General features: G+C 39.0%; 1 protein-coding gene across 19 annotated transcripts in view; it reads left to right on the top strand.

Annotated features, from left to right (window-relative positions):
- Nucleotides 1-25,722, top strand: part of DLG2 (discs large MAGUK scaffold protein 2) — a gene marked incomplete at its 5' end in the record, with an annotated part of 1,931,014 nt that overhangs the window by 1,538,666 nt on the left and 366,626 nt on the right. For all 19 annotated transcript variants that reach the window (XM_079787296.1, XM_079787299.1, XM_079787298.1 and 16 more), the window contains one exon: nucleotides 1,903-1,971. In XM_079787296.1, coding sequence (XP_079643422.1) covers nucleotides 1,903-1,971 — 69 coding nt within the window. The remainder of the gene's footprint in view (nucleotides 1-1,902; nucleotides 1,972-25,722) is intronic.

Raw genomic sequence — 25,722 nt, 5'->3', positions numbered from 1 at the left:
TTAATGGAATTATAGGTGAATTTGTTCCTCTTATTTTGATTTCTATTCATTCCATAATATTGTTTTCATAGTAGAAAATATGTTTGAATTTAATATTGATCACCAAAGTTATACTCAAAAGTATACCCCTTGTAGTAGTGACTATATGGTTAACTGAAATGATCTAAATAATAATTTTTACTTAGTGCCAAACATCTCAAATTACACATGGCTAAAACATATTAGTTTATTTATTTAACAAACGTTTATGTAGCTTTTACTACCATGTAACAGACATTGTTCAAAACACTTAATTCATTGAATCATTATAATAACCCCATGAGAAAGGTATTATTATATCCCAGTCTTACAGATGAGAAACTGACATTCAAAGAGCTTTCAGTAACTTACTCAAGGTCACATTAGGATACATGGAGGAGCTGGGATTTGAACTCAGGCCATGGTTACATGGTCCAGCTCCTGAATGTTATGCTACTTTTCAACTAATATGTAAATATGTTGAGAGATGCTAGGAAACAAAGGATGCAATCCTTGCCCTGCGGAAGATCTATTTAGCTACAGACCCAAAGTTTTGCTCCCTCAACTCAGGTAAATGCCATTCATGTCACAACTACATGCTATTACGGAGAGCCACCTTTTCTCAGTCCTAATGACCAAGGTTCTAAATGAAAATCTGCAGTCTACAGCCTGGTTTTCTGTCAGTCAGTGTTTCAGAGCACATGCTATAAAATCCAAGAGCTGTGGGAAGGAGTGTCATGTTCTGCAAAGATTTGACTCAAGTTTCTCTTTATATGTATATTTGTATAAACACATCTTCATATACGGCATGTATATGTAACTAATATTACAGCTAAAATATTAAACTAATACTACAAACTAAAATTATAACACATAATGCATTATTTTATTGCTGTTGGATTGTCACTGTGCATATCTCAGATAAAAGCATCCCTTTATCTCTAATTGAAGAATTCTGAGATTTTAAGGCAATTTCTTACAAACCTGAAAAACTGTTATCATTTGGGAGGTGGTATAATATGATGGTTAAAAATAATGGCTCTAGAATCAAACAGTCTAGATGCCATTTCATGCACAGGTATTTACCAAATGACTTTGGATAAGTTTCTAAATATCTCTGTACTTTATTTCCCTCATATGTTCAATGGGACAGTAAATACCTCACAAGGTTGTGAGATATAAAAGACATAAACACATAAACTTAGAAAATATAAGTGTTTACTAAATGTGAGGTATTAGAATTATTTTTGCAACCATTTATCTATAAAATCAGTCTTTGCTTGCTACCATACAACCAAAACAAAATGTGGAATTTCATTAAATTCTAAGGTTGATATGCAACTGAAAATTCCACTTTTCAAGTTTTTGTGTTTATCTAATAGCTGAATTGTTATTGAATTATACAAGTAAGTGTTGCAAATTTGAACTAATAAATTTATGCTAGTTAAATTCTACCCCAATTTGCAAATTTGCTCTTTTTAAATTTTTGCTTGGGGGGAAATATATGTTCTGCATTAAAAAAAAAAAAACTAATACATTGCATCATAATGACATTTGTTTTTGTGCTCTGTTTTGTCTTATTCCAAGGAGAAAAAAATTACCTTTTCTAAATATGTTTGTTTCTTTTCATGTCTACCTATGATTTAAAGCCTACTTTTGAATAATGCACGTTGAAATCAAATTATATGGAAATAGTAACCCCTTGTCTGGCAGAATGTTGTATTTGGGGGGATTCTACTTATCATCAAAAGAACAGCAATTTAATCTCTAATACTAGTATATTTCTTTTGATATCTGTTCTTTTCTTGACAATAGGATTGATTTGAATGTGTGAAGACATTTTAAATAAATGATCTATCTTTGTTTTTCTTTCTTTTCTTATAGTCATTCCCAACACAGCACTGCAACCCGCCAGCCTTCAGTGACTCTCCAACGGGCCATCTCACTGGAAGGGTAAGACAAGAATAATGCGTAGCCTTCTCTTAAACTAAACTGTGCAGCCTCGTCACTTTGAGCACAAAGAAAGTTCTCCTTTCTTTCCTTTTCTCCCTTCCTCCTTCCCTTCTCTCTCTCTCTCTCTCTCTCTCTCTCTCTCTCTCTCTCTCTCTCTTCCTCTCCAAAGATCTATAAATCTTATGTGATATACCAAACACTGTAATAGATTTAACAAGTAAATAAGATCTCTTCTTTCTCTCCAGAGGGCTCATTGTCTAATAGGAGTGACAGAAATACTAACACATACTTATATACAGCATAAGCATCTCACAGGAGATATGTATAAGGGACTAATGGAGATTCAGGAAGGATATCTGGCTGAGAATGTGTATGAGACAGGGAGAGAGGAGCATGTCAGGGTGGTTTCAGAGAAGATATAACTCTCCATAAGTAAGCATCTGTGGAAATTTGCCTGCCAGACATTAGAAAGAAGGGTGTTGCCTGGCCGGTATGGTTCAATGGTTGAGCATCGACCCATGAGCCAAGAGGTCACCAATTTGATTCCCAGTCAGGACACATGCCCAGATTATGGGCTCAATCCCCAATAGGGGGCATGTAGGAGGCAGCCGATCAATGATTCTCATTGATGTTTCTATCTATCCCTCTCCCTCTCTCTCTAAAAATCAATAAAAATAAAAGAAAGGAAGAAAGTTGCTCTAAGCAGAAGAAAGAGCATGTGTATAAACATGACCACATAAGCAAGCATGTGGTGTGAAAAGGCATTGAGTGATTCAGTGCTGAGGCATTGGGTATGTGAGGCAATGGAGATGAGAATGGAGATGTCGGCTGGGTGGGCTTACATGTAGAGGACTCAGTATTTTGTATTTCTAATTTCCCCAATCAGATAAAAGCTGGAGGGCCTGGGGGTAAGGGGAAAATGTATCTTTCTACTTGCTTTATAGTTGCAACTGGTTTAATTAAGAATATTTAATCAGTTACTAAGGGAAAAGAGGTTAGTGTCCCTGACTAAATAGTCAAGTATTGCATGTTTTAAAAATTCTCGCAGCACACTGGTTGAAAATCTCTGCTCTAGATCTTTCTTTCTCTTCGATTTATCCTTTGGTAGTATCAAGGCAAAGAGAAGAAAAAGAGAAATGGCATTTACTTACCATTCTGCTGTGGCTGTCTCCTTTCTGTTTATCTTTGGTGATGTAGTCTGGGAAGGTGGAGACCCAAACAGGCACTGATGCTGAGACTCAACTCTTCCAACCTGTGGTTGGTGCCCTGGGAAACTCAGCTGTCTCTTCCACAAAACCCTCAGCAATAGCTGTAGTGTCCTGATGTGCTCACCACTTTATCCAAGCTGCAGCAATCCCTCACAGCCCAGAATCCTCCTCTCTCATCTGTCCTCAGCAGCTTCAGGTTGAGGCTTGCAAGCATGAGCAGCGTCCCTCTTTCCTACTCCTCAGGTGGAACTTATCAGACAGTCCTTGCCTCCTCTCTCTGTGGCTGACTGCATCTTCTCTCCCCTGGGTTCTTTTACAACCTCAGTAGTAACAGGGCAAGTCAGCAGACTCCATGGCTAAGAGGACATCCACCTGGGAGGGAGATGTAGGTGTTTTGTTCCTGGAACAGTATAATGTCTACAAACACTTTTCATGGAGTGCCCTTTTTGCCTTCAGCTCAGGAAACTCATTGAATTTCCGCAAACCCACGGAAAAGTAAGTGAAAGGAATGTGGCCCTTCCATGAACACTGCACTCCCCCAAAAGGATACCTGCTTCTACTAATTCTCCTCTTCTTGGTTTGATGGTAAAAATATCAAACCACTCTAATTCTTCTAATACAAAGAAAACAAACAAAAACAGAAAAAATAATATGATTAATAAATAATAATAATCCTATATAATAAAAGGGTAATATGCAAATTGACCCTAACAGTGGAATGACCAGAACAACCACTCGACCAGTCACTATGAGGTGCACTGACCACCTCTTGGTCCCTTTCCCTGGCTGGCAGTCTCCCATTGCCCGATGGCAAACAGGAAACTGGGGGTGGGTGGTGGCGGGGAGCAGGGCTGGATATGGGCAGCCAGGGAAGATGGCCCTGATCTCAGGCTAGGCCTAGAGACCATATCCATACATGAATTTTGTGCACCGAGCCTCTAGTGTAAGAATAAAGTCTTTGTTTCATGTATTCACAACTATAAACCCAGTTTTTCCCTACCCTGTATAACTTAACTCTGGAGAATTAAATAACTTTTTTCTCAACAGAACACTATCTCCATTGTAACATTTGTTCTATTCCATTAAAAAATAAGTTCTCAATCAATCCTTTATGGCAGTTGGTTCTGTAATAATATACAAGGTGGCCTAGATCATGGATCCAAGCTAAACTCGACATCAAGTTAATTGGTTACTTGCCTCAGTTTCCTCATCTATAAAATGAAGATACTAGTAATATTTTTAAATGGTCTTTTTTAAATCATGTTTTTATTGATTTCAGAGAGGAAGGGAGAGGAAGAGAGAGATTGAAACATCAATGATGAGAGAGAATTGTTGATCAGCTGCCTCCTGCATGCCCCAAACTGGGGACTGAGCCCACAACCCAGGCATGTGCCCAGACCGGGAATGGAACTGTGACCTCCTGGTTCAACCACTGAGCCATGCCGGCTGGGCTAAAGGGTCTCTTTTTAAGAATTAAAGTCATATGTATTATTTTCTATAATAGTGCTGACATTAATGTATGTTTATTTTTGTAATTGTTCCTGTTATTATTATACATAATATGTACTTAATTTATCACAGGGGAGAGTTTCTCATTTATATTAAATAACAGTTTGTTAAAGCAGTCAGGGACTTGTGTCTTCACTATACTTTGGAGAGACATAGTCCTATATACACAGCTAGTAATCATTGGTGGAAGCAATCCAAATCATTGCTTGAGTCTGCTTCATTGCCTTGTTAATATTTATATAAAGTATTTTAATTACCAAGATTATACTTCAGTGCTTATTAAACACTTTAAAGAACGAACTAAGCATTTTCTATATATTGCCTTATCCCAGCACCAAAAGAAAGAATTTAGGACCAAAATAAGAAAAATGCCCTTACATTTCTGGAATTACATATCTCAGACAGTTTAAGACAAAAGAGACCACTTAGACACACAAAATAGGCTCCCCAGCCTGGGAGCATCCTCCAACTGGACTTGAGGACCAGTGAGCACTTGCAGTGCAAGTTTGCTTAGCACTGTGACTGCACCCTCCTTACCACTCCCCTCAATTTCTTTTTTCTGGGAAGTGTCATGGTTCAGAAAAACTGTTCCATACAACCGGGTGCTGGTCACATCCTCCAAAGGACTGTGGTCAGTTTTGAATTCTGTACATTAAATCAGGCACGTGGAAAGAGTCTAGAGAGGACATGGGGGTTGACAAAGGGAAGGGCAGCATCTATCAAGAACACACGGGCAGTGTTAGGATTCTATATTGATAGTCAAGGGAGTTTCATTGGGTGCTTAATTATAATCAAAATGTGCGCTTGTTGGGAGTAAATATAGTATAAATTCATGGATATTCTTTCAGGGTAGAGAAAAGCTAACATTTATTGAGCACTTATTGGTGGCAGGCTGTCTCTAGCTATCTATCTATTGATTGATCAATCCATTTATCTATCTATCCATCCATCTATCTGATTTTATTTCCAAAATAGTCTTATAAGATAGGCAGCCTATTTTCTAAACCTTGATTCACAGAGAGATTAAGTAATTTCCCCAGAGCACCTACATAGAAAGTACCACAGCTTAAATTTAAGGTCAAATTTGACTCCACGGTATAACTCCAAGCCCTATAATGTGGCATGAAAAAGCTTTATTGAACTGGTCAGGATATTCATAAATCACATTCATGGTAAGTTAGACACAGTGAAGAACTCCCTAGGGTAAAACTGATAAAGAACTAGAACTGACTGTAAGCCTAGAAGTCATTAAATAGAACTCATAACCCACCATTTGGGGTGGCTCTGGAGGCCCACATGCACGCTGAGTGGCTGAGGTGTTGTTTGGGGTAGATAGAGGTGAGGGTGAGGGTGTGGCTGAGCTCACCACTGGTCTCTACCTCACCTCCCTAATTGTTTATGAAGGCATCCATTGGCTGGGTGGCTGTCATTCCACGTTTTGGTCATTAACACAAACATTCCCTCCAGCTATGCTAAATAATAGCATTTCCTTCTAAAGCTATTTCCAAACTTTTCCTCTCCTTCTATGCATTCACAAAAGCTTATTGGTTTGCCAATAAGCATGTTTAAGCATTTTGTACTGTTTTTCACTTAAATGAAATGACTTCTGTGATAAATGCAGTCAGTTAATCTAACTCTCTGCTAAGCCAAAAATGCCAAGGCCTTTCCCTGACTTCAGAACACAAGAGTGACTGCTTTTCTCAAAAAAACAGCGTATTCTCAGCTACACTTCATTGTTCCAACTGGTATAGAGCAATTTGCCTCATGTCTAGTGAGTAATGCACTAAGAAAAATATTCTGTTCCCTGCAATCATGGAAGGAAGCTGACTCTGGAATCAAAGAATTGGTTTTCAATGCTGGCCTCGGTGCCATCTGTAACTGATAATCTTAAACAGGTCCTTTCCCTTTAAGCATGGGTTTCCTCCTGGGCCGAAAAGGAGACTAGCATAGGACTCACCAACTTTCTGGAAAAGTAGCAGGCAAAAGTGTTCTGAGAAAACAACCAAAACCTTATTTTTATAGCCTAGATTAGTATGAAGACCCACTCTGAACACTTGTTGTTAAATACATATATACAGGGTGTCCCCCAATATGTACACACTTTAACAGCTGATAGCTCAATTGATGTTTCTTTCTTTTCATATGTAACCCACTGACTGGAATTAATAATGGCAGCCAAAGTGTACATATATTTTGGGGGGACACACTGTAGGTATTTATTCATATAAAATGGTTCTGAATACAAATAAAATAAAATGTTTGAAGTAGAAATAATTTTGCATTGCTAGAATATTTAGAAGGGGATACCTCAATATTTGTCTGTAAAGCCCAGAACACTAGAATCAATGGTATATAATGTGCCCAGCTGGCTATCAAATAGATTATGCAACATCTAATCATTGTCATTGAATGCATAGTGAGAAAGCTGTTTTTCACTTTGCGTAGGCCAGTGGGTCTTTAACAGGTTTCCCATTAAGGTGTTATACCACTGAGTGTAGGCAATCAGCTGAAATTGGAATTTCATTATTTCAAAACTCTCCTTCCTAATGCTCTTGTGAAAAGCAACTACACAGGATATTTTTTAAATGAATGTATTTTAAAAGGCCATGTGTTTACATATTTTTCACCTAAGTTGCTATTTGCTTGACATAAAATAAGTGGAAATATTTCAGATTTCCAGTTAATTTGATCCATGGAGACAACCAAGCTGTCTAATTGGGCTTTGACCTAGAATTACTGCTGCTTTTCAGATGATATCTGAGTCATCTATAACTGTGCCAGACATAACAAGGCAGAATAACATCCCCATTAACAGTTCACACTGTTCAATCCTTGCTTCAGATTCAAGTTAACAAATGTGGCCCACATCTTAACCTTCCCTTCCTCCTGTAATACCCATTAAAAGGAAGCTGATGCCCTATTGGGGCAGCTCAGTTGGTTAGGGCATCCTCCTGATATACCAAGATTGCGGGTTCAATCCCTGGTCAGGGCACATACAAGAAGCAACCAATGAAGGCATCAATAAGTTAAACAACAGCTCGCTCTCTCTCCCCCTTTCTCTCTCTCTCTCTCTCTCTCTCTCTCTCTCTCTCTCTCTCTCTCATCAATCTTTTAAAAAAAAAAAAGGAATCTGATAGAATAAAAAAGGGATAATCCCATAACAGTAAACAAATCAGGAGGGGGCTCAAAGGCCAAAAGATTTCATCACACTTGATTACAGAAAACAGACAGAAGGTATAGATCGATGAAACAGAACAAAGTAGTCCCAGTCTTAGATCATCTATGGAGGCAGGGCCATGTGCTGGCCAACTCTGTCTCCTAAAGTTGTGTTTCCAGGGAGGCCAACTACAAAAAGGCCAGCCGCAGTGCATCAGCAACGTACAGAGGTGCCTACCGCTCAGGAGGGAGCAGATCTGCCCAGCAGAACCCAGGAAACGCAGAGACTTCAGAATAGTGACAGCAGATGGGATTAGGAGCAGAGTCTGAGAATAGGACTGAAAATGGCCACCCACCCACCCTCAGGATACACACCCCTACACACAGAGCAGCTGCCAGGCAAGTGCTTACCACCAGTCAGAAAGCTAAGGATCTTTTCTAAAGTCATGTCATTTCTTATGAGGAACTCAGATAAGCTAGTTCATGTGTCACCCACACAGCAAAGCCCTTTACAGTGTGTGCCAGTAACAAGGACAGTTTCAGGATTGCTCACCTAACCTGAAGCCTCTCAGTGAAAAAGCTTTGCTCTGGCTTTTATCTGCAACATCCCTGTAGTCTTTCTACTACTTCATTCTTAAATATGAACATATAGCCACAAGTTATCAAGTATTTTAACAAAACCAGCAAAATAACAGAAATAAGATTAAAACACACATGCACAGAAAAAATAATATTCTCAGAGAAATGGAGGTAATTATGGGAAGAAAATTGAATTGAAAGAAATACTCTAGTGTAAGCATATTTTTAGAAATAAGGAGATAACCACTAGACTTAAAACTGAAATGGTTAAAAATTATTGCCTCTGGGAAGCCAGGTAGGATTCTCAGGGGAGATGACACAAAGTGAGTGTTGAGGAATGTATTTAGAATTAGGCAGAGATTTACAAAAAAAGAGAAAATCATGTACAAGAACCTAGAAGTATGTGCCTAACACTGCAAAAACGAACAAGGACCCAAATAACTTTCATCTGGGAGAGGGCCTACACTTTGTTCTTTCTTACCTTAGGAGATCATTTCAGCAACAACATAGAGGCTGAATTTTCTAAAAAAAAAAAAAAAAAAAAAAAAATATATATATATATATATATATATATATATATATATATATATATATATATATATATAGCATTTTCATGTCAATAAAACTAGCTGCCCTTGAAGGTGTTGACCACCCTTTACAAGTAGCACTTAACAAGAGCCTAGATGGCCATCTGCATGAATATTATAGAAGTAACTCTTTAAGCAGTGGATATCTAATTAACCCCAAACAAAAGTCTCTCCCAAATCCAGAAGTCTGTGTGTGTCCAATGGAGAACTAAAAAATGGTCTTGTCTATAACCAAATATGTCTAAGGGAACCCATCCTTTCATATGACCTGGTCTGTGATGCGATCATTGTCATTCTTCCTTGGAGGGACAGCCGAACTCTACAGGAATAGTCATTTGTACCCTCTCCTTGACACAGGGGACCCCTTATTCTCCACTCTAAGACCACTCCAGGCTCCTGAGACCATGGTACCATTGGGGCCAGAGAATCTCTTGTGTTCCCATGTTGGGCATGAGCAAGTGTCCTTTCCAAGGAACATTCTGGGAACAGGACCTTGACTGGAATCATTGGCTCTCCTGTTCTCTACCCAACTGCTCTGCCCTTGGTGGGAGAAGCTTTCTTTTAGTTCCCAGGATGATGCTGACTTAAAATACTCCGTCTTCTTAGTCCAAGTGCCCAGATACCTGTCCCAAAATACACAGTCACTGTAGAAAGTGGAAGCATCATTGACCAGAGAATCAATAGGCCTGGGCTCAAGTCAGCCACCTATTACTGTATAATTTATGAACAGTTACCTCACATACAGAGTGATGAGGCTCAGTTAAATAAACAGTGTCTTTCATTCCTTCTAACTCTGGCATTTTATAGGTTCGTGAGTTTTGAAACTATAAAAGTTTGGCTACTGGCTTATAGGAATATTTCCAGATATGGAGCCTAACGGACCAGTGGGCTCTAGACAGCTGAGCCTCAGGAGAAGTTGGCTTGAGTTATCTCTACCCACATATTCACAGACCAGCCATCTTTAAGGATTTGTAATACCTGTGAGTGTTCAACTTCCTCCAACACACTTCCTCTCCCTGACCTTCAAAAGCAGTGCTAAGCAGTATTTCCCAGAGTGACTGAGGAGGCCTGGAATCCTGAGAAATATACTGAACTACTTTCAGACTCAAAAGAGAAACTTTATTCAGGTTATTAGTAGCTGGGGTCACTGGTAAAAAATCTGAGCCTTTGTTAACCACAAAAATATAAGTGACCTCATTGAAACAGAGGACCAAGCTGGGTAAAATGGAGAGGATTTCTGTGTATCTTTAGACTGTATTAAAATGATACATGTAGTTGTCACCTTCTTTATTTTGCTCTCCTGCCAGCTAAAGAGCTTATTGGGGGAGAATATAGGAAAATTAAGAAGACAAGTAACTAGTTGGTTTTAGAACTGCTTAAAAGAAATCAAACCTTCCCCTATCTCTCCAAAAAAACTTTTTTTTGCTTGTGATTTATAGTCCAATAAAGATAGACCAGCCTCATGTGTAAAGCGCAGCCTTATTTCTGCAGCCATATCACATGCTGACGGATCCTAGCTACTTAGAAGGACTAAGGGTGTTTACAGACCCCTCTTTCATCCCAGGATGGAAGAGGGACCTTCAGAGCTCAAACCTCAGCGGACTCATAAGGAATCGATCAGAACGGCAGATATCCCCAGATCATCTATTTTTCCCAGCTCACCATCATGAGTTTGCTTTCCATTTCTCCTCATGTCCCTGCAGTCTCCACCTCTGCCCCTGATGGAGCTGTCAGCTCATTTTTCTTAGCCCCATTTCCCTTGGTCTACTGCTGCTTTTTTCTATTTCCTTACTCTATAAGACATCCTTTTCTAGGCCTCCTAATCTTTCTTCCTTACATGTGTGGAGCTGAAAATATAAAAGGTGGCATTACAGCAAACTTTAAGGATTGCCCCAAATTTATCAGTGTTGATAAAAAGTGCTGAGGCTACAGAGAGCTAGGGTACACTTAAGGGCTACCATACATGGGATTCTAATTCTCTCACAGGGCCTGGATTTCTCATTCCATCTGCTGTTGAAATAACAATTGTGTGTGTGTGTGTGTGTGTGTGTGTGTGTGTGTGTGTGTGTGTGTGTGTGTTTTAAGTGTCCAATTTCTTGTACAAGATAGATAAAAGTTTTCAAATTTGAAATTTTAAGTAGAATACCAAAAAAGTATTTTGGGAGATGACTGAGAATCTAGATTTCTATTTTTCCAGGTAAAGACTTTTATAATTCCTTTTTTAAAAAAGGCTTCCTTAAGTGGTAGAAACTAGGAAAGATATAAAACAAAGACTATAGAGCACTCCATCATAAAAGCAGGTAGTTGACAGACATAAACTGCAAAGTTCAAAAAGGATGTTTTCTGTATTCAAATGCTAAAAATTAAACATTGAATAGTAGTTGACATGTTGTAAGTGTTTTATGGGGATTTCATGTGGTTCTGATGACGGTTATAATTGTTGCATATTGGGCACATTATTCCATTTAATAGATGAGGACACTGAGGATTATTAGAGAAGTACTTGATGCCGCAAGTCACCCTGCCAGTAAGTGGAAGAACTGGGATTTAAACCCACATTTCTAAATCACTACCTTCTACCTTCTCCTTCCTCCTCAGAAATATATGTGTTTTGTTATTACAAGTTGGCCAATTTGGTGGCCAAAGGAAGACATCGAAATACAATGTGGAGGTCAATGTGATTTACAGGATTTAGGAGGTTTCTGTTATTATAATCATTGTCAAAAATTCAGTTTCATATAGGAGTCTTAGTTAACAAAATTAGAATGACCACCTAATGTAATTTCACTAAACTTGAAATGTGCTGAATTAGAAGAGACAAAGGAATCATTTTTTAAAATATATTTTTACTAATTTCAGAGAGGAAAGGAGAGGTAGAGAGAGATAGAAACAGCAATGATGAGAGAGAATCATAGATAGGCTACCTTCTGCATGCCACACACTGGGGTTTGAAACCGAAACACGGGCATCGGCTTTGACCGGAATCGAACTGTGATCTCCTGGTTCATAGTTTGATGCTCAAACACTGAGCCATGCTGGCCAAGAACAAAGGAATCATATTTCCACACTTTGTGCATTTGTTTTACCCTGGAGGACTAGGAAAATACCCAGAGGACAGGTCAGGAGTCTGCTTGTCCAGAGCTGCTGGGCTCTCTTTCATGGTGGCCTTGCACACTAAGGCTCAACATCTTGCAGCTGGAGTTTATCTTAGAAGGATGCCACAGAATTCACTGGGGAATGTTGTTTAGGATTGTTTTTAATAAGTAGTCCTTATTTTCTGTGCATAGTCCAGTGCCAACATAATTACTTATCATCACCCTGCACATCTTCCTTGGCAACCTTTTACTTTTTTAATAAATTGGTCTAATAAGGGACTCGAAGTAAATTATGAGTGAACTACCTCCTCATTGGTATATAATTATACATGCCAGAAAAAAAGTTTCCTGCAGAACATTCAACTAGGAAATTGCTCCTCTTCTTTAATACTCATAATTATTAATGCTAATACTAATATGATCATCTATGGTATTGATTGAGATGGCATTGAAGAGCTAGTTAATATACTGAATGATCCAAGGAGGAATTGAAAAAATACTCAGTCAAAAGTTTGTTAGGCTAGTAAAAATGAATACATGTCATTCCATGACAGGGTTTAGTTGCCCAAACTGTCAGAAAGATTTATCAGTTATAAGCCACCTAATTATAGTCCTAGCACCAACTTCCTCTTTATATTTGCATCATTATCCCTCTTTGAACACTGCCCTTTTTCTAGTATCTTTCTAGTATGATGGCTGCCCTTGCTGACTTCAGTCTGTTTATGACCAATCAATAAATTCAATTGGCAAATATAATGATGAGCCTTGCAGATACTAACCCTGCCCTTAGTCTGGTGGGAAGAAGCAGACATTAATCAATAACCAAACAAGCCAATGTAAATCTCTGTGCCAAATGCTGTGTAAAAGTGGCCTGTGGTGCCCTGAGTGCCTGTAATAGGGAATTTGACCTTGTCAGGGAGCTCAGGGAGGTCATGGAAGCCTCTGAACGATGAGTGGGTTAACTAGGCAAAGACGAAGGGCCATCAGTGTCTGCACAAGCAATGATTACAAATCTGTCTGAGTGTTTTCTGAGCTGAGCACAGACTAGAACAGCATGCATTCAATAGAGCTTGGCATTTAGAAATTTATAATGAGGAGGCTGACTCATGGTTGACTGTCTCCTCCAGGGAGGCTTTCTGATGAAGACTTCCAGTTGCTTATCAAAACTGTATGATCTCTGCGTAGATGCAATTTCCTAAATCCCATCTCTGGTGTTCCATTGTTTATTTGTTTCCTAGGTGCTTGTTTGCTTGTCATCTGCCTGTGTGGCAGAACTCTACGATCTTTCTGGCCACTGACTGTTGCTTCCAACCCGCTCCTTCTCTCCCAACACCTTTCCCTGGCCCTGCTTATTTTGTCTCTTTCCCCTCTCTCCTCCCTTCTCTCCATAAACTTCCCCTTCCTCCTTCTGCTTTTCTTTTAGTTTTTGTTCTCCTTTCATTTCCTTTTTTTCCTTTTTATATTCTTCTCCTCTGTTGTTGTTCACCCTGAAGGTACTAGGCTTATGTTTGTACAGTGAGTTATTATTTAAAGAGGCATCTCATGGACATTATTCTATCTGAGCCCAGTAACAATTTTGTAAAGGAGGCTGGGTAAGAATCATTTATACTGTTTACAGGTGTGTTGGAAGGTTAAGTGGCTTCCCAGGAACATGTATCTAAAGAAGGGGAGGAGCCTTGTCTGCAACCCAGATGCGTTAATCCCAGCTCCATATTCTCACCACTAGACCATCCTGCTTCAACAGAAATGTAGAAGACATTCCAACCACGTCTTTCAGTCTGACTGACTGAGCAGGTCCTTCTCTGTCCTGTCTTTATTATTCACCAAAATATGAGTCTAGACAGAAGTTGTGGTCAGAGGGTTTTCCTGTTGCTCATTCATCATATGAATTGAAACAGCCTCAGTCTCATCTGATGAATATTTACTGGAGATTGCATTTGACCTTGAACTGAACCCCTTATAAATAATGACTTTCATTTTAGTTTTACCTTGCTGGGCTGTGACCTGGGGGGGGGGGGGGTGTGGCTGTGGAGAGCAGGGAATGACGAGGAATGCTTTGGGTATCATTTGTCAACCTTCATTAGGTTACTCATCTTGAGATATCCAAACTGAATCTGGTGTTTTGCTCTGCACATATTGCTAATCCCTCCGAGACCCTCAAATTCCATTAGGACTTCTGTTTACTTCCTTCTCCTGGCCAATTATAAGAGAATTTAAAGAAAAAGCACATCCATATCCTAAGCCGTAGGCCAGATGCCCATCTATTACCAGAAAAACAGCCAGGGGTCTTTATCCTTTATTTAATCTCTCTGCTGATATCCAGTCCTGGTAAATATTTACTCCACTGATGTATGCTTTTAAGATGTCAGTCAGCAACTTTTACTGACTGATGGATGACAATTGGTAGAGGCTCCTGCTTGTTACAAAGAAAATCAGACTGTTTAAGGAGAATTGTGGAGGAGACAAGCACCATCATTCATTCATTCATTCATTCATTCATTCATTCATTGACTTGAGTAAGCAACCTCGTATTCATTCTTTTGTTCACCTAAGCATTTTCTGAATGTTCAGTACATGCCAGGCACTCAGCTGAGACATTTGAGAAAATCAAGAAGTAAAAAGCCCAAACCTGCCCTTGAGGAGTACAGAGTCTGTGGGAGTGACAGAATGTTGAAAATTGCAATAACTCACTGAGCTTACATGTGCATAATTTCAGAACAAAAGAATTAGCATCTGATTTGGAGAAAACTAGTAGCACTATTCAGGTTCAGGTTCAGTGATTTTTATTAAATGACTACCAAACCTGAAGGGAGAGAGCGCCCTCTTCAGACTGAGAAAGTTCCCTGCTCATGTGGACTGGTACCAAGAGTTGGAAAATTTTCTTTAAAGCACAGGTCTGTAAAAACTACACAGTTTATAAGAGAGCCTTGCTTTTCACAGTCTATTTATTTTGCAAATGAAGAATCCTCCTGTGGTCAAGCATTAATTATGTACATTGATGGGAAATTGCATTTCATTGTCAATGTTGCATGATATTAAAATGTGTAAATATTTCTCCCCTTATGGTGCTTACTCTATACCCCAGAAATCCTTGCTTGTTCTCGAGCCCCTCTGCTTGGTATAGCAGCCTGGTATAATGTAAAGAAAATTGTATTTTGATTTATGTCTGCCTTCGTTTAAATGCTGTTCTTACTAGCTGTATCACCTTGAGCTGTTACTGAACCTCTTTAAGCTACTATTGCTTTAATCTATAAAGTAGAGATTAATATCTATGTCATAAGATTGTTTTAAGAATTTATTTTTTTTCAATATGCAAATATTTTAGCACAGTTCTTAACAAACACTAGGTACTCAGTAGGGGTTAGTTCTCTCTTTTGTCACTCCCTATTCCATCTGTGCCTTTCCTTTCTGATTTTCTAGAACTTCTTCCCTCTTCCCCCATACCAGGAGTCAATAGACAAAATCTTCATTAATCATCCTTTTAACAAACATTTCCTATGCATCTCTCATGTGCCCTCAAGGAGATAAGTCAGTAATGTGAAAGACAGCACATTATAGAGAAGCAAAGGAGGAGGAGAGAGTATGTGCCATTTGGAAAGAGACACAAGAGTCCAAACTCCCTTCTACCAAAATGCATTTCTTATGGCAGATTTTCAGAAAGAGTAGCATATGCAAAAAAAAATGATACTTTGGGGCAAAGTGTCACCTCATACCACTTCCTTATTTTATACATGGCAGAATAAGTTCAGGGACCATGCACGTGTGTGCCAGCTCACATGCCTGCACACATATATGTTTCTTCCATACCCGTGGGTCTCCAGTGATTCCCATTAGTAAAGGAAAGAAAAAGCCTCATAGATACTGACAACAGTATGGTGATTACTAGAGGGAAAAAGGGTGTGGGAGATAGAAGAGGATAAAGGGAAGATAAATGGTGATAAAAGGAGACTTGACTTGGGGTGGTAAACACACAATACAATATACAGATGATGTATTACAGAATTGTACACCTGAAACCTATAAAATTTTATTATCCAATGTCACCCAAATAAATTCAATTTTAAAAAGGGTTTATAGGAAACGAGTACATGCATATCCCCAGGATCCCTTCTGGATTGCCTTTATAACAGATCAAATCTCTGCTGCACAACCTAGTGCTTGTTGTTTTCTACTAGTTTCGTATATAAGGGTGTCTCTCACTTACTAGGCACAAAAATAATCCCAAGGGTAGCTCCTAGGTTTTATTCTATTGTGTGATTATGAAGCAATCTCCCAAACACAGACTATGTTTAACAAATGGTGATTTGTTCAAGTCCCTTCTAGTATGACCCTAGGAATAGGAGATTCATTTTCACTGTGACTGATTTTCTTCGCTATTAATCACTTTTATAGTGAAGTACATAAGCCAAATGCTCATTATTCTTTTTCTCTACAGTTGTATAAGGTAGTGGAAGCAGCAAAGATTTTTGTAGGCAATTAGGAGTAACTATGAATTCTTCTGCCACCACTTTGATTGATCTCAGACAAGAAACAACTCATTATTCAAACCTCAGTTTTCTCATTTTTAAATGAGGAAAATAATACCTAAGTTATAGGATGTCATAGGACTATGTTTAATTAAATAGCCTTAGCTCTTAACAAATGTTGGTGACTATAACTAAAATTAAAGTTCATCTCACTAACCCAAATATCAATTAGTGTTATGTTCAGGTATGAAAAATACCAAGGCTAATAATAGTGGTTTCATTACCAATTTTATTGTGTAATTCATGACATATTTAATTGGGTTGAATGTGCTACAGTTTACAAGGCAGTAGGAGTGCCAGATCACTGTGTGTGTGTGTGTGTGTGTGTGTGTGTGTGTGTGTGTGTGTGTGTACAAATATATCTGAGCTAACAAATGATTTGGGCACAAGGAAAAACTAACTGCTCTATCAACACCTGTCACCCTCAGCTAGGAAGAGAGTCACAGTTATCAAAGGTCAAGCCCTGTGTTTGAGGGTGTATATGGCTTTTGAAGAGGAAATTGTTATCATTACCTGGCCTTGCATATCAGCAAAGGGGAAAACTATCTGAAGCCAGAGACAGACATGAGATTTTCCAAGGCTACACCAAAGTTAAGACCAAAATTCAGGCTCCTAATTTCCTGGCAAAGACTTCTCTCTCTCCAGAGGAGAATGAGAATGAAACAAGAGTCATTGTTTCTCCAATTCATTTTTCACCTCCTCATGACTTATCTGCTTTTATCCTGTAAGACTTAGATGAGGTCAACTGGCCCTTCTAGAAATGTGACTTTCATGGGGAGAAGTAAGAATTATGGCTAAGTGATACATCCAAACATCAAGTAACCCAGATGAAATGGTGGCACCACTGTGAGTCATAAACAGGGTTTATGAGTTAAGCAACAGCTATATCCTATTGTCAATGTAAACATACCAGGAGGAAGGAGACAGATTCACTGAGAGCTTTTTCTTGGTGGTTATTTTTTGTTTGTTTGTTTGTTTGTTTGTTTGTTTGTTTGTTTGTTTTTATAGAGATTCTTTTGCCTACAGAAGGAATGATCATTGGGAAACAGGAGTGATTTTAGCAAAAGATGGTGGGAAGTGATATGAAATATTAGAAAGCATCTTGCCCTGTATGAGGCTCCTCCTATAACATATCCATACCATTTCTTGTCTGAAAGCAAGAATTCCTTCCATATGACCAGAAGCAGGAGTCAGGGTTAGCAAGAATCCCAGTTTGTCCTTATGTAGAACAGACCTCACACTCAGCAAGTGGACACATGGGGCGTTTTTCATGCCCCATCTCCACTCCTCCCAGACCACATCCTCTCTTCCCTTAGCCCCATGTTTTTGGTTCCTAGAGTTACAGTCTTCCGTTTATCAAAACTGATCATTAGGATCAACTAATTCACACTGTTATATAGATGTTGGTTAGGTTTTCATTCCACAGTCATTCATTGAGCATGTTCTTGGTGCCAGGTATTGAGGACACAGGAGCAGAGAAAAGAAAGCTCATATTTATTAAGCACTTTTTAGATGTTATATATTAATTCACAAATGAATATGATACTCAAAAATCTCAGAGTCAAGTGGGAAAAGCAAGCATGCAAATAAATTAGTATCATTGTAGAAGACTGCCTTATACTCTGCAGTTTACTCTTGTGATATACGACTCTACTGTAGACTCCTGGATGCTGAAAGTCTGCTTTATGGTTATAGTCCTGACCTCAGTGGAGCCTTCCTGAAGTATACTGGATTCTCAGTGGGTAATTGTTGAATGGATAAAGCATGATGATTAGGATAGTTCATATGTGAATCTATGGAACAGAATCCTATAGGAGCTGGTGTTCTTAGAGCTGAGGAGAGCAAATGTTCAGTCATGAAGAAAGAGGCAGCTTCCCAAGCAGACAAAAGAGAAGAAGGCATGTAGCTCAGGCAGAGGGGACTGTATGCAAAGACCAGGTGAGGGAAAGAGTCAGGTGTTGGAGGAAAAGCTAGTAATTCAGAGAAAGTCAATGAGTCTTGATGTGACTGGAATTTAGAGTATTTTTGAGAGTGTGCCAAGAGGCGAGGCTATCCAGGTTTGTTCAGAGAAGAAATATGCTGATGATTGCTTTAAAGTCACATTGTGTTAATGTCAATGTCCAAAGTTGGCTTTCAGATTTCACCATGGGCAAAGGAACTAGTCAATGAATAACTTTAAGAATGCCATGCCCAAGAAGGTTTTGAACCAACCTCTGCTTCTACGGAGTCTGGGCAGGAGAACGTAGATCAGTAAAAGAAATGAATTTTCTCAATTGGAAAAGCCAGATGTGAAGCAATGATCTTACACTTCTTTTCCTGGGGAGGAAAAAGGAAAAGGGTCAGAAAATCCATCAGTGTTCAATTAATTGTTATGTAGAGCTTTCCCTGGAATTAGCAGAAAACAGAACTTACAGCAGGAAAAGGCTACTGTGACATTTGTACAAGCCAACATCTGCTCCACCCCAGAGAAGAGAACAAGTGAATGTTTCTTTTCAAGGAAGAATTTTTAAGGGTTCAGCTACAGCTAAAGGTTAGTGAGGCATTGATATTCCTTGTATATTATTTTTGAAAATGTATTTCACAAATAGTAATTAATGTTGTGTTCATGTGAATGCTTTGTCATTGTTTCCTTTAGTAATTCTTACATATGTCTTAAGTGTGTGGAGACTTCTGAAATTCCTTTACCAAGGTTTATGGGAAGTCTTGCTATTTGAATACCAAGGTGAATGCCCAGGCGCCTGGTGAGAGCTACCCTTTATGAATAGTATTAGCCTTGTACTTCAAATCCAGTTTCTACAGTGACAAGCAGAATAAAATAATTTTTTTAAAGGGCAGTGTAAAAAAATAAAATAACATAAAGTGACAGCAGTAAGGGGGAGTGGATCAGCCCCCCTTTCCTTGCTAAGCAGGTTATGCTCCCAGCTGCCTGTGCATCGGCACATGGAGTCCCTTCCGGAATGCACTCGCTTTCTCCGGTGCCATAACAGATTATAACAAGCCACGTGGCTTAAACAGCAGAATCTATTGTCGCACAGTTCTGGAGGCTAGATGTCTGAAATCAAGGTGTCGGCGGGGCCATGCTCCCTCTGACACCTGTAGAGAAGAATCCTTCCTTGCCTCTTCCTGCTTCTGGTGGTTTGCTGGCCATCTTGGATGTTTCTTGGCTTGCAGTTCACACATGACTACTATCTCTGCCTCCATGTTTACATGATATTCTCCCTGTGTGAGGGATGAAATGATTGTATTTGTTTTATAAGAAATTTTCCCCAACAGCATCATGAGGAGACAGTACAGAGGCGTGTGACTCTGTGAGGAATCCCTGGTAGGCCCAGGTGTGAGATTCTGTAGGCTTGAAACAAAGCAACAATGCTAGGGTGATTGGAGAGGCATTTCTCAGGTAAATTGATTGCATGTATTCGGTGATTGAAGTGCTAGATGAGCACTAGAGAGGCAATGCAGAAGTTTCTGATTGCAAGATTGGATAGACAGCATTAACTGGATAAGAAATAAAAGAGAAAAAGTAATCTGGGAAGATAATGAGTTCCTTGTTCGGCAGGTAAATAGAAGTTTGGAGTAGAGGAGGCTGTGATCTGGTCTGGAGATATGAATTAGTGACTCATCAATAAGGAAAGGATAAGAACATCTATTTATTGTCCAGCTGGCGGCTCAGTGGTTGAGCATTGACCCATGAACCAGGATGTCATGGTTTGATTCCTGGACAGGGCACATGCCAGGGTTGTGGGCTTGATCCCCAGTAGCGGGCGTGCAGGAGGCAGCTGATCCATGATTCTCTCTCATCTTTGATGTCTCTATCTCTCTCTCCCTCTCCCTTCTTCTCTGAATCAATTTAAAAAAGAACACCCATTTATTAATTCATTTAATAAATATCAGGCCCTTACTATGTGTCAGGCACTATGCTAGGAGCCAGAGACACAAGCTGTTCCCACTGTTATGAAAATTACAGTCTAGTGGAAGATAGGCAACAAAGAAACAAAATGTTCTTGTCGTGAAGAAGACATGAGGGAGGCAGTGTTAAAAAATAATGGAGTAGCCGAAACCGGTTTGGCTCAGTGGATAGAGCGTCGGCCTGCGGACTCAAGGGTCCCAGGTTTGATTCCAGTCAAGGGCATGTACCTTGGTTTCGGGCACATCCCCAGTAGGGGGTGTGCAAGAGGCAGCTGATCAATGTTTCTCTCTCATCGATGTTTCTAACTCTCTATCCCTCTCTCTTTCTCTCTGTAAAAAATCAATAAAATATATTTTAAAAAAAAGAAATAATAATGGAGTAGGGGACTAGTTCGGGTGGCGTGGTCAGACAGAACCATTTATACTGAGACCTAAAGGAAGAAGAGTTGTTCTACAGGAAAGAGATAGAGGAAAGGAGTGAGAGGAGAAGGCAGCCAGGGATACAATTTTTGGAAACACCATATATGAAGAGCAAGACAATGAGGGGACCCCTTCAAGGAAACTAAGAAGGAACAGACAGAGATAAGAGAAGGGAAAAAAAAACTATTCTCTTTGATAAGAGAGAAAGGGATTCTCTAACTATGCTGTCTACTATAGTAGCCATTAGATATGTGTGACTTTAAATATAAGCTGTTTAGAATTAAATAAAATGGAAAATGAAATTTCTCAGTCACACTAACCACATTTCAAGTGCTTAATAACACATGTAGCTAGAGGCTACTGTATTGGACAGCACAAGCATACAATATTACCATCATCACCAAAAGTTCTATTGTCAGGGTTGATGTACCAGTAGAGGAAAGTGTATATGTCAAAGCTGAAGACAGGCCAAGTTGAAGGGGAACTAGAGGGCTATTCCTGTTCTCTCTCCTCTCCTCAAGGTGAGTCCTAAATCTGTGTTGAATCATCAAATGGAGTTGTTGTTTTAGAAGTGGGAAACTCTCTTTTCTGGTTTTCATTAAGTAAATGTATGTAAGGCTAGAGTTGGAAGGGGTGATAGCAATTCTCCTTTACTGTATTCACCACTCCCTCTCTCATACAGCATGGGAACTGTCACCCAGAGAGGTGGTTTCCAAGGACACCCAGGGCTTCACGTTGGAGTTGAGACTCCCAACGGGTTTCAGTCTAAATGTTTTTCCCATAATAATGTGGATGCATCCAAATCAGAGTTAAGGAAAGACCTGTAAACTTGAAACCAATGACTCTCAGTTTAATTCATTCAAGCCATTTCCCCCGTACCACACTAATTGCAGAGAGTTTGAGTATTTAGTAATTAATTGGAAATTCATAATACCATAAAGCTCTATTGCAAAAGACAATTTAAGTAATCTTTCAAAAAATGTGCTTTGCCTTTAGGAAGAATATGCAAGATGTATTTTTTTTCTCTAATCCCATTATCAAATATTAGTTTAGCTTATACCTGGCTTTTATAAAGTTTTCAAACAATATTTCACCAGTCGTGAAAGCTTGAGGACAAATGTGCAACCATAAAAAAAATAACTCTCTCAAATGCTTATAGTGTTATTTAATAAGGTTGCTAAAATTATTTATTTCATAACTAACTGCTCTTTAAAAATTCAAAATGCAACAGGAAGCAGAAGGAAATACCTGTCATTATGGATGGAATATATAATTTAATAGGGAAGTTTTCAGCCAAAACATTATGAAATAAAGGAAAATAAGAAGGGTAATTCTATTTTCTTTGACTTTGGAGATGAGATGATGAATACAAGCTATGATTATGAAAAGTGAGAGCAATACTTAACTGCTTCCTTATTTGTCTTTTGGAGGAATTTAGTCAAAAGCAAATTGAGATGAAACATGGCTATCATATTTGATATGTGAATAAGAAAAAACTCCTAATATTTCAAAATCAAACTAATCAAGACTAGATTGATACAAATCTATAGTTGATTTATGTTTGTATAGTTTATTTCTACTTATTTATTTGATTTATTTTACCAAGAATATTGTATGTTCTCAAACATGTAACTGATTCTGAGATTTCGTCCAGAGAGAAGCTCTGAGACTTTTTTTTTTTTACAAAGGTTGCAGACTGGATTTTGGCAATTAAAGCTAATGGTATTTGTTACAGCCTCAACCAAAGCCCCTTGCTCTGCAGCAGGGATGTCTGTGGAGACCTTTAGAACGTGTACTTCAGCTCCCTGCAGGCAAACTTGGGAGGTTGTAGAAACAGCACAATATGACAAACACCTAGGCTCACAAACAGAAGTTGCTACATGCACCGAGTCTCCCCTGGGGCCAGAAACATTCAGTGCCTTCACATTGTCCAAGTATAAACTTTGAATTCCTTAGCTTGGCGTCTATGTTCCTTCCCCATCTGTCTTGGTCTTCTCATTTTCCTTGACACACACCCTGCACTCCATTCAAGCTGTGAAACTCCCTGTTCTCCAAACACATCTTGCATTTGCTCCCCTCTGGCCCTGGGTTCATGCCACCTACTGAAATACCATCTACTTTCCTTTCCACTTAACCAGTTTCCACCCATCCACCAAGATCTAACTCAGATTCTGTCTTCTCCATGACTTAATTATTTTTCTTTAAAACAGAATTTTCTCACTGTTCATAGCAATCATTTGGTACTTGGCATATTTGGTCTTGCATTGTTTGTTTATTATTTTTTGTATGTCTATTTGTTTTCCAATGGCCATATTTCCCTAAAGGGGAAAGAAGTGTTAGCACTTATTGAGCACTTGCTGTGTAATTCTAGTACTTTATGTATTATTTCAATCCATCCTCACCATGTCTTAAGATAGACATTACTGTTCACAATTTACAGCTGAAAAAATAAGACATCAAAAAATTCCAACAAGGTTAGTCAGCTATTAATTGATATGATCTCTCTAGTTCCAATGTCCTACCTAGTATTTCCTGATATCACAGAACACCATACTATCCCCATCTAATAGAGTTCTTTTTATCTCACAAAGTACCAATCACAATATATTTACTATATACTCAATATCTGTGTTGCGACCATTTTGCTGAAGTCAGCCTATTCCCTATTGCATAAAGTCTAGAGCATAGATCCTCCTTTGTAATGCCAGATTTCCTGTATATTATCTTATCATGTCCTCATAACAGCAGTTCAACAAAACCACTTTATCTTTATGTATCTATGCGATTTCTAATAATCTGCTTCAATTATTATTGGACTAATTGATGAAATTAATTATTTGAATATGAATATTAAATACTTCAGTCTTCTGAGGCCTTATGTCCTGTAGATATAAGACATCAGTCACAATCAATCAGCATCTTTGAAGCCTTCTGTGATTGGCACCTAAGCCACCACCTTCTTCAACATGTACTAATATACATCTACTTATCCTGCTGAAATGTCTCTTTCATCTCCTATTACTGTTCTTTTCCTCAACAGCATTGTTCACATCACTGCAGTTGCATTTATAGAGAAATGAAGATGAGAGAGCCCAGGGAGACTAGCTGGCCCTTTTTGTATGACCTCAGTTGGTAACAGTCCCTTATTGGGTTATCGCCATACTGGATGAGGGTCTTAGGTCTGCCTGCTCTGAAACTCAATTTTTGTCAGTGTATCCAGGGATAATTAAGCTCATATGCCATAATGCCAAGTTACTAATTTACAATGGGAAATATATCTGCCCACAATAACAGTCTGTGCTAATTAGTACATCCACTCCCATTAGCAAAGGCACTGTGGAAAACCATGATTTAATTAACAGGTGGCTTGATGAGCCTGAACTCTGAGAGAGGGAAATCAGCCAACCAGATGACCTTTATGGCTTCTGCCATTGAGGTAGGATGGCCAGATGAACCTATCTCATGAGTTGTCCCAACCAACAAGCACATCCCTATCAGCGACCTGGAGCTGGGCTGGTGAACACCTCCACCGCACAGTGCTTGAGATACCCTGCAAGCTCTTCCTCCCGGCACCCAGGAAAACTCTCCCTCCCTCTTTCCCTCTTTTCTTCTCCCAATTTGTCAAGTTTTATGAATTCTATTTCTGAAGTAAAACTTCTTCCACATTTAAATATGCCCTGTTTAACATGACTTGAGCCAAAGTCAGATCATATATGTTGAGGGGCTAATATTTTTGCTTTAACCTTTTGTTTAAGGTACAGTTTTTCAGGGTCCTGATTTCGGCATGGGTCTTTGATCTGACCTCCACCTCTGGGCCCACATGGTCCTATTCTTCGTGCCACTATCCACTCTGGCCACTGGAATACTACCTCTTTGCTGCCTGTAGGAACTCTTTAGTCCACTGCTAGTCCCAGTACTGGCTTTCTTCTCTGAACTTGTATTTCCACTTTATTTTCAGCCACTGGGGATTTCTCTTAGTGATGTGCAAGCTTAGCCAGTCACTTAACAGTATTTTGTAAGTATTCTATTCAGAAGTTCAGCTGCTTTGTAATGAAAAGGGTTTTTAGGACATCTAATCTGCCAAATGGCTAGAAATAGAAACTCAATGTATACTTTCCTTTAATAATTTTTTGCTTTCTAAATACTTTTAACTCATTGTCTTAACTGAATAGTATCAGTCCCCCATAAGGCAAACATAATCCCTTGCCAAATTATTGCTCAAACAAGGAACCTGTCCCACAGAGAGCATTCTTGGGTTCTCACAAATATCTAGAGATGGAATTAGAATTGAGTATCATTTCTTCCAAACCCTCACTTGTATTTTCTATTCATGTAATATATTTTGTGTTTTTGTGTGTCTCTCATAAGCTCAGCCTGTACAAGTTCCCAAAATTACAAGAACACATAAACCATAGTCTGTATCCTAGAGGACCATCCTGATTAACAGACTGATAGATAAAGTTATTCAGAACAAGAGAGACAACAATAGTGGTATGACCAGTGAAAAGACAATGTGTTTTCAAAAAAGAAGTATTCAGGCCCTCGCTGGTTTTGCTCAGTGGATAGAGTGTCAGCCTGAGGACTGAATGGCCCTCCGTTCGATTCCGGTCAAGGGCACATTCTTGAGTTGTGAGCTCAATCCCCAGTAGGGGGCGTGCAGGAGGCAGCTGATCAATGATTTTTCTCTCATCATTGATGTTTCTATCTCTCTCTCCCTCTTCCTTCCTCTCTGAAATCAATAAAAAAAAAAGTATTTAAAAAAACA

Source organism: Cnephaeus nilssonii, assembly GCF_951640355.1.
Source record: "Cnephaeus nilssonii genome assembly, chromosome: 13".
Classification (NCBI taxonomy): domain Eukaryota; kingdom Metazoa; phylum Chordata; class Mammalia; order Chiroptera; family Vespertilionidae; genus Cnephaeus; species Cnephaeus nilssonii.
Note: the sequence above shows the minus strand (reverse complement) of the source record. Positions and strands in the feature narration are given on the sequence as shown.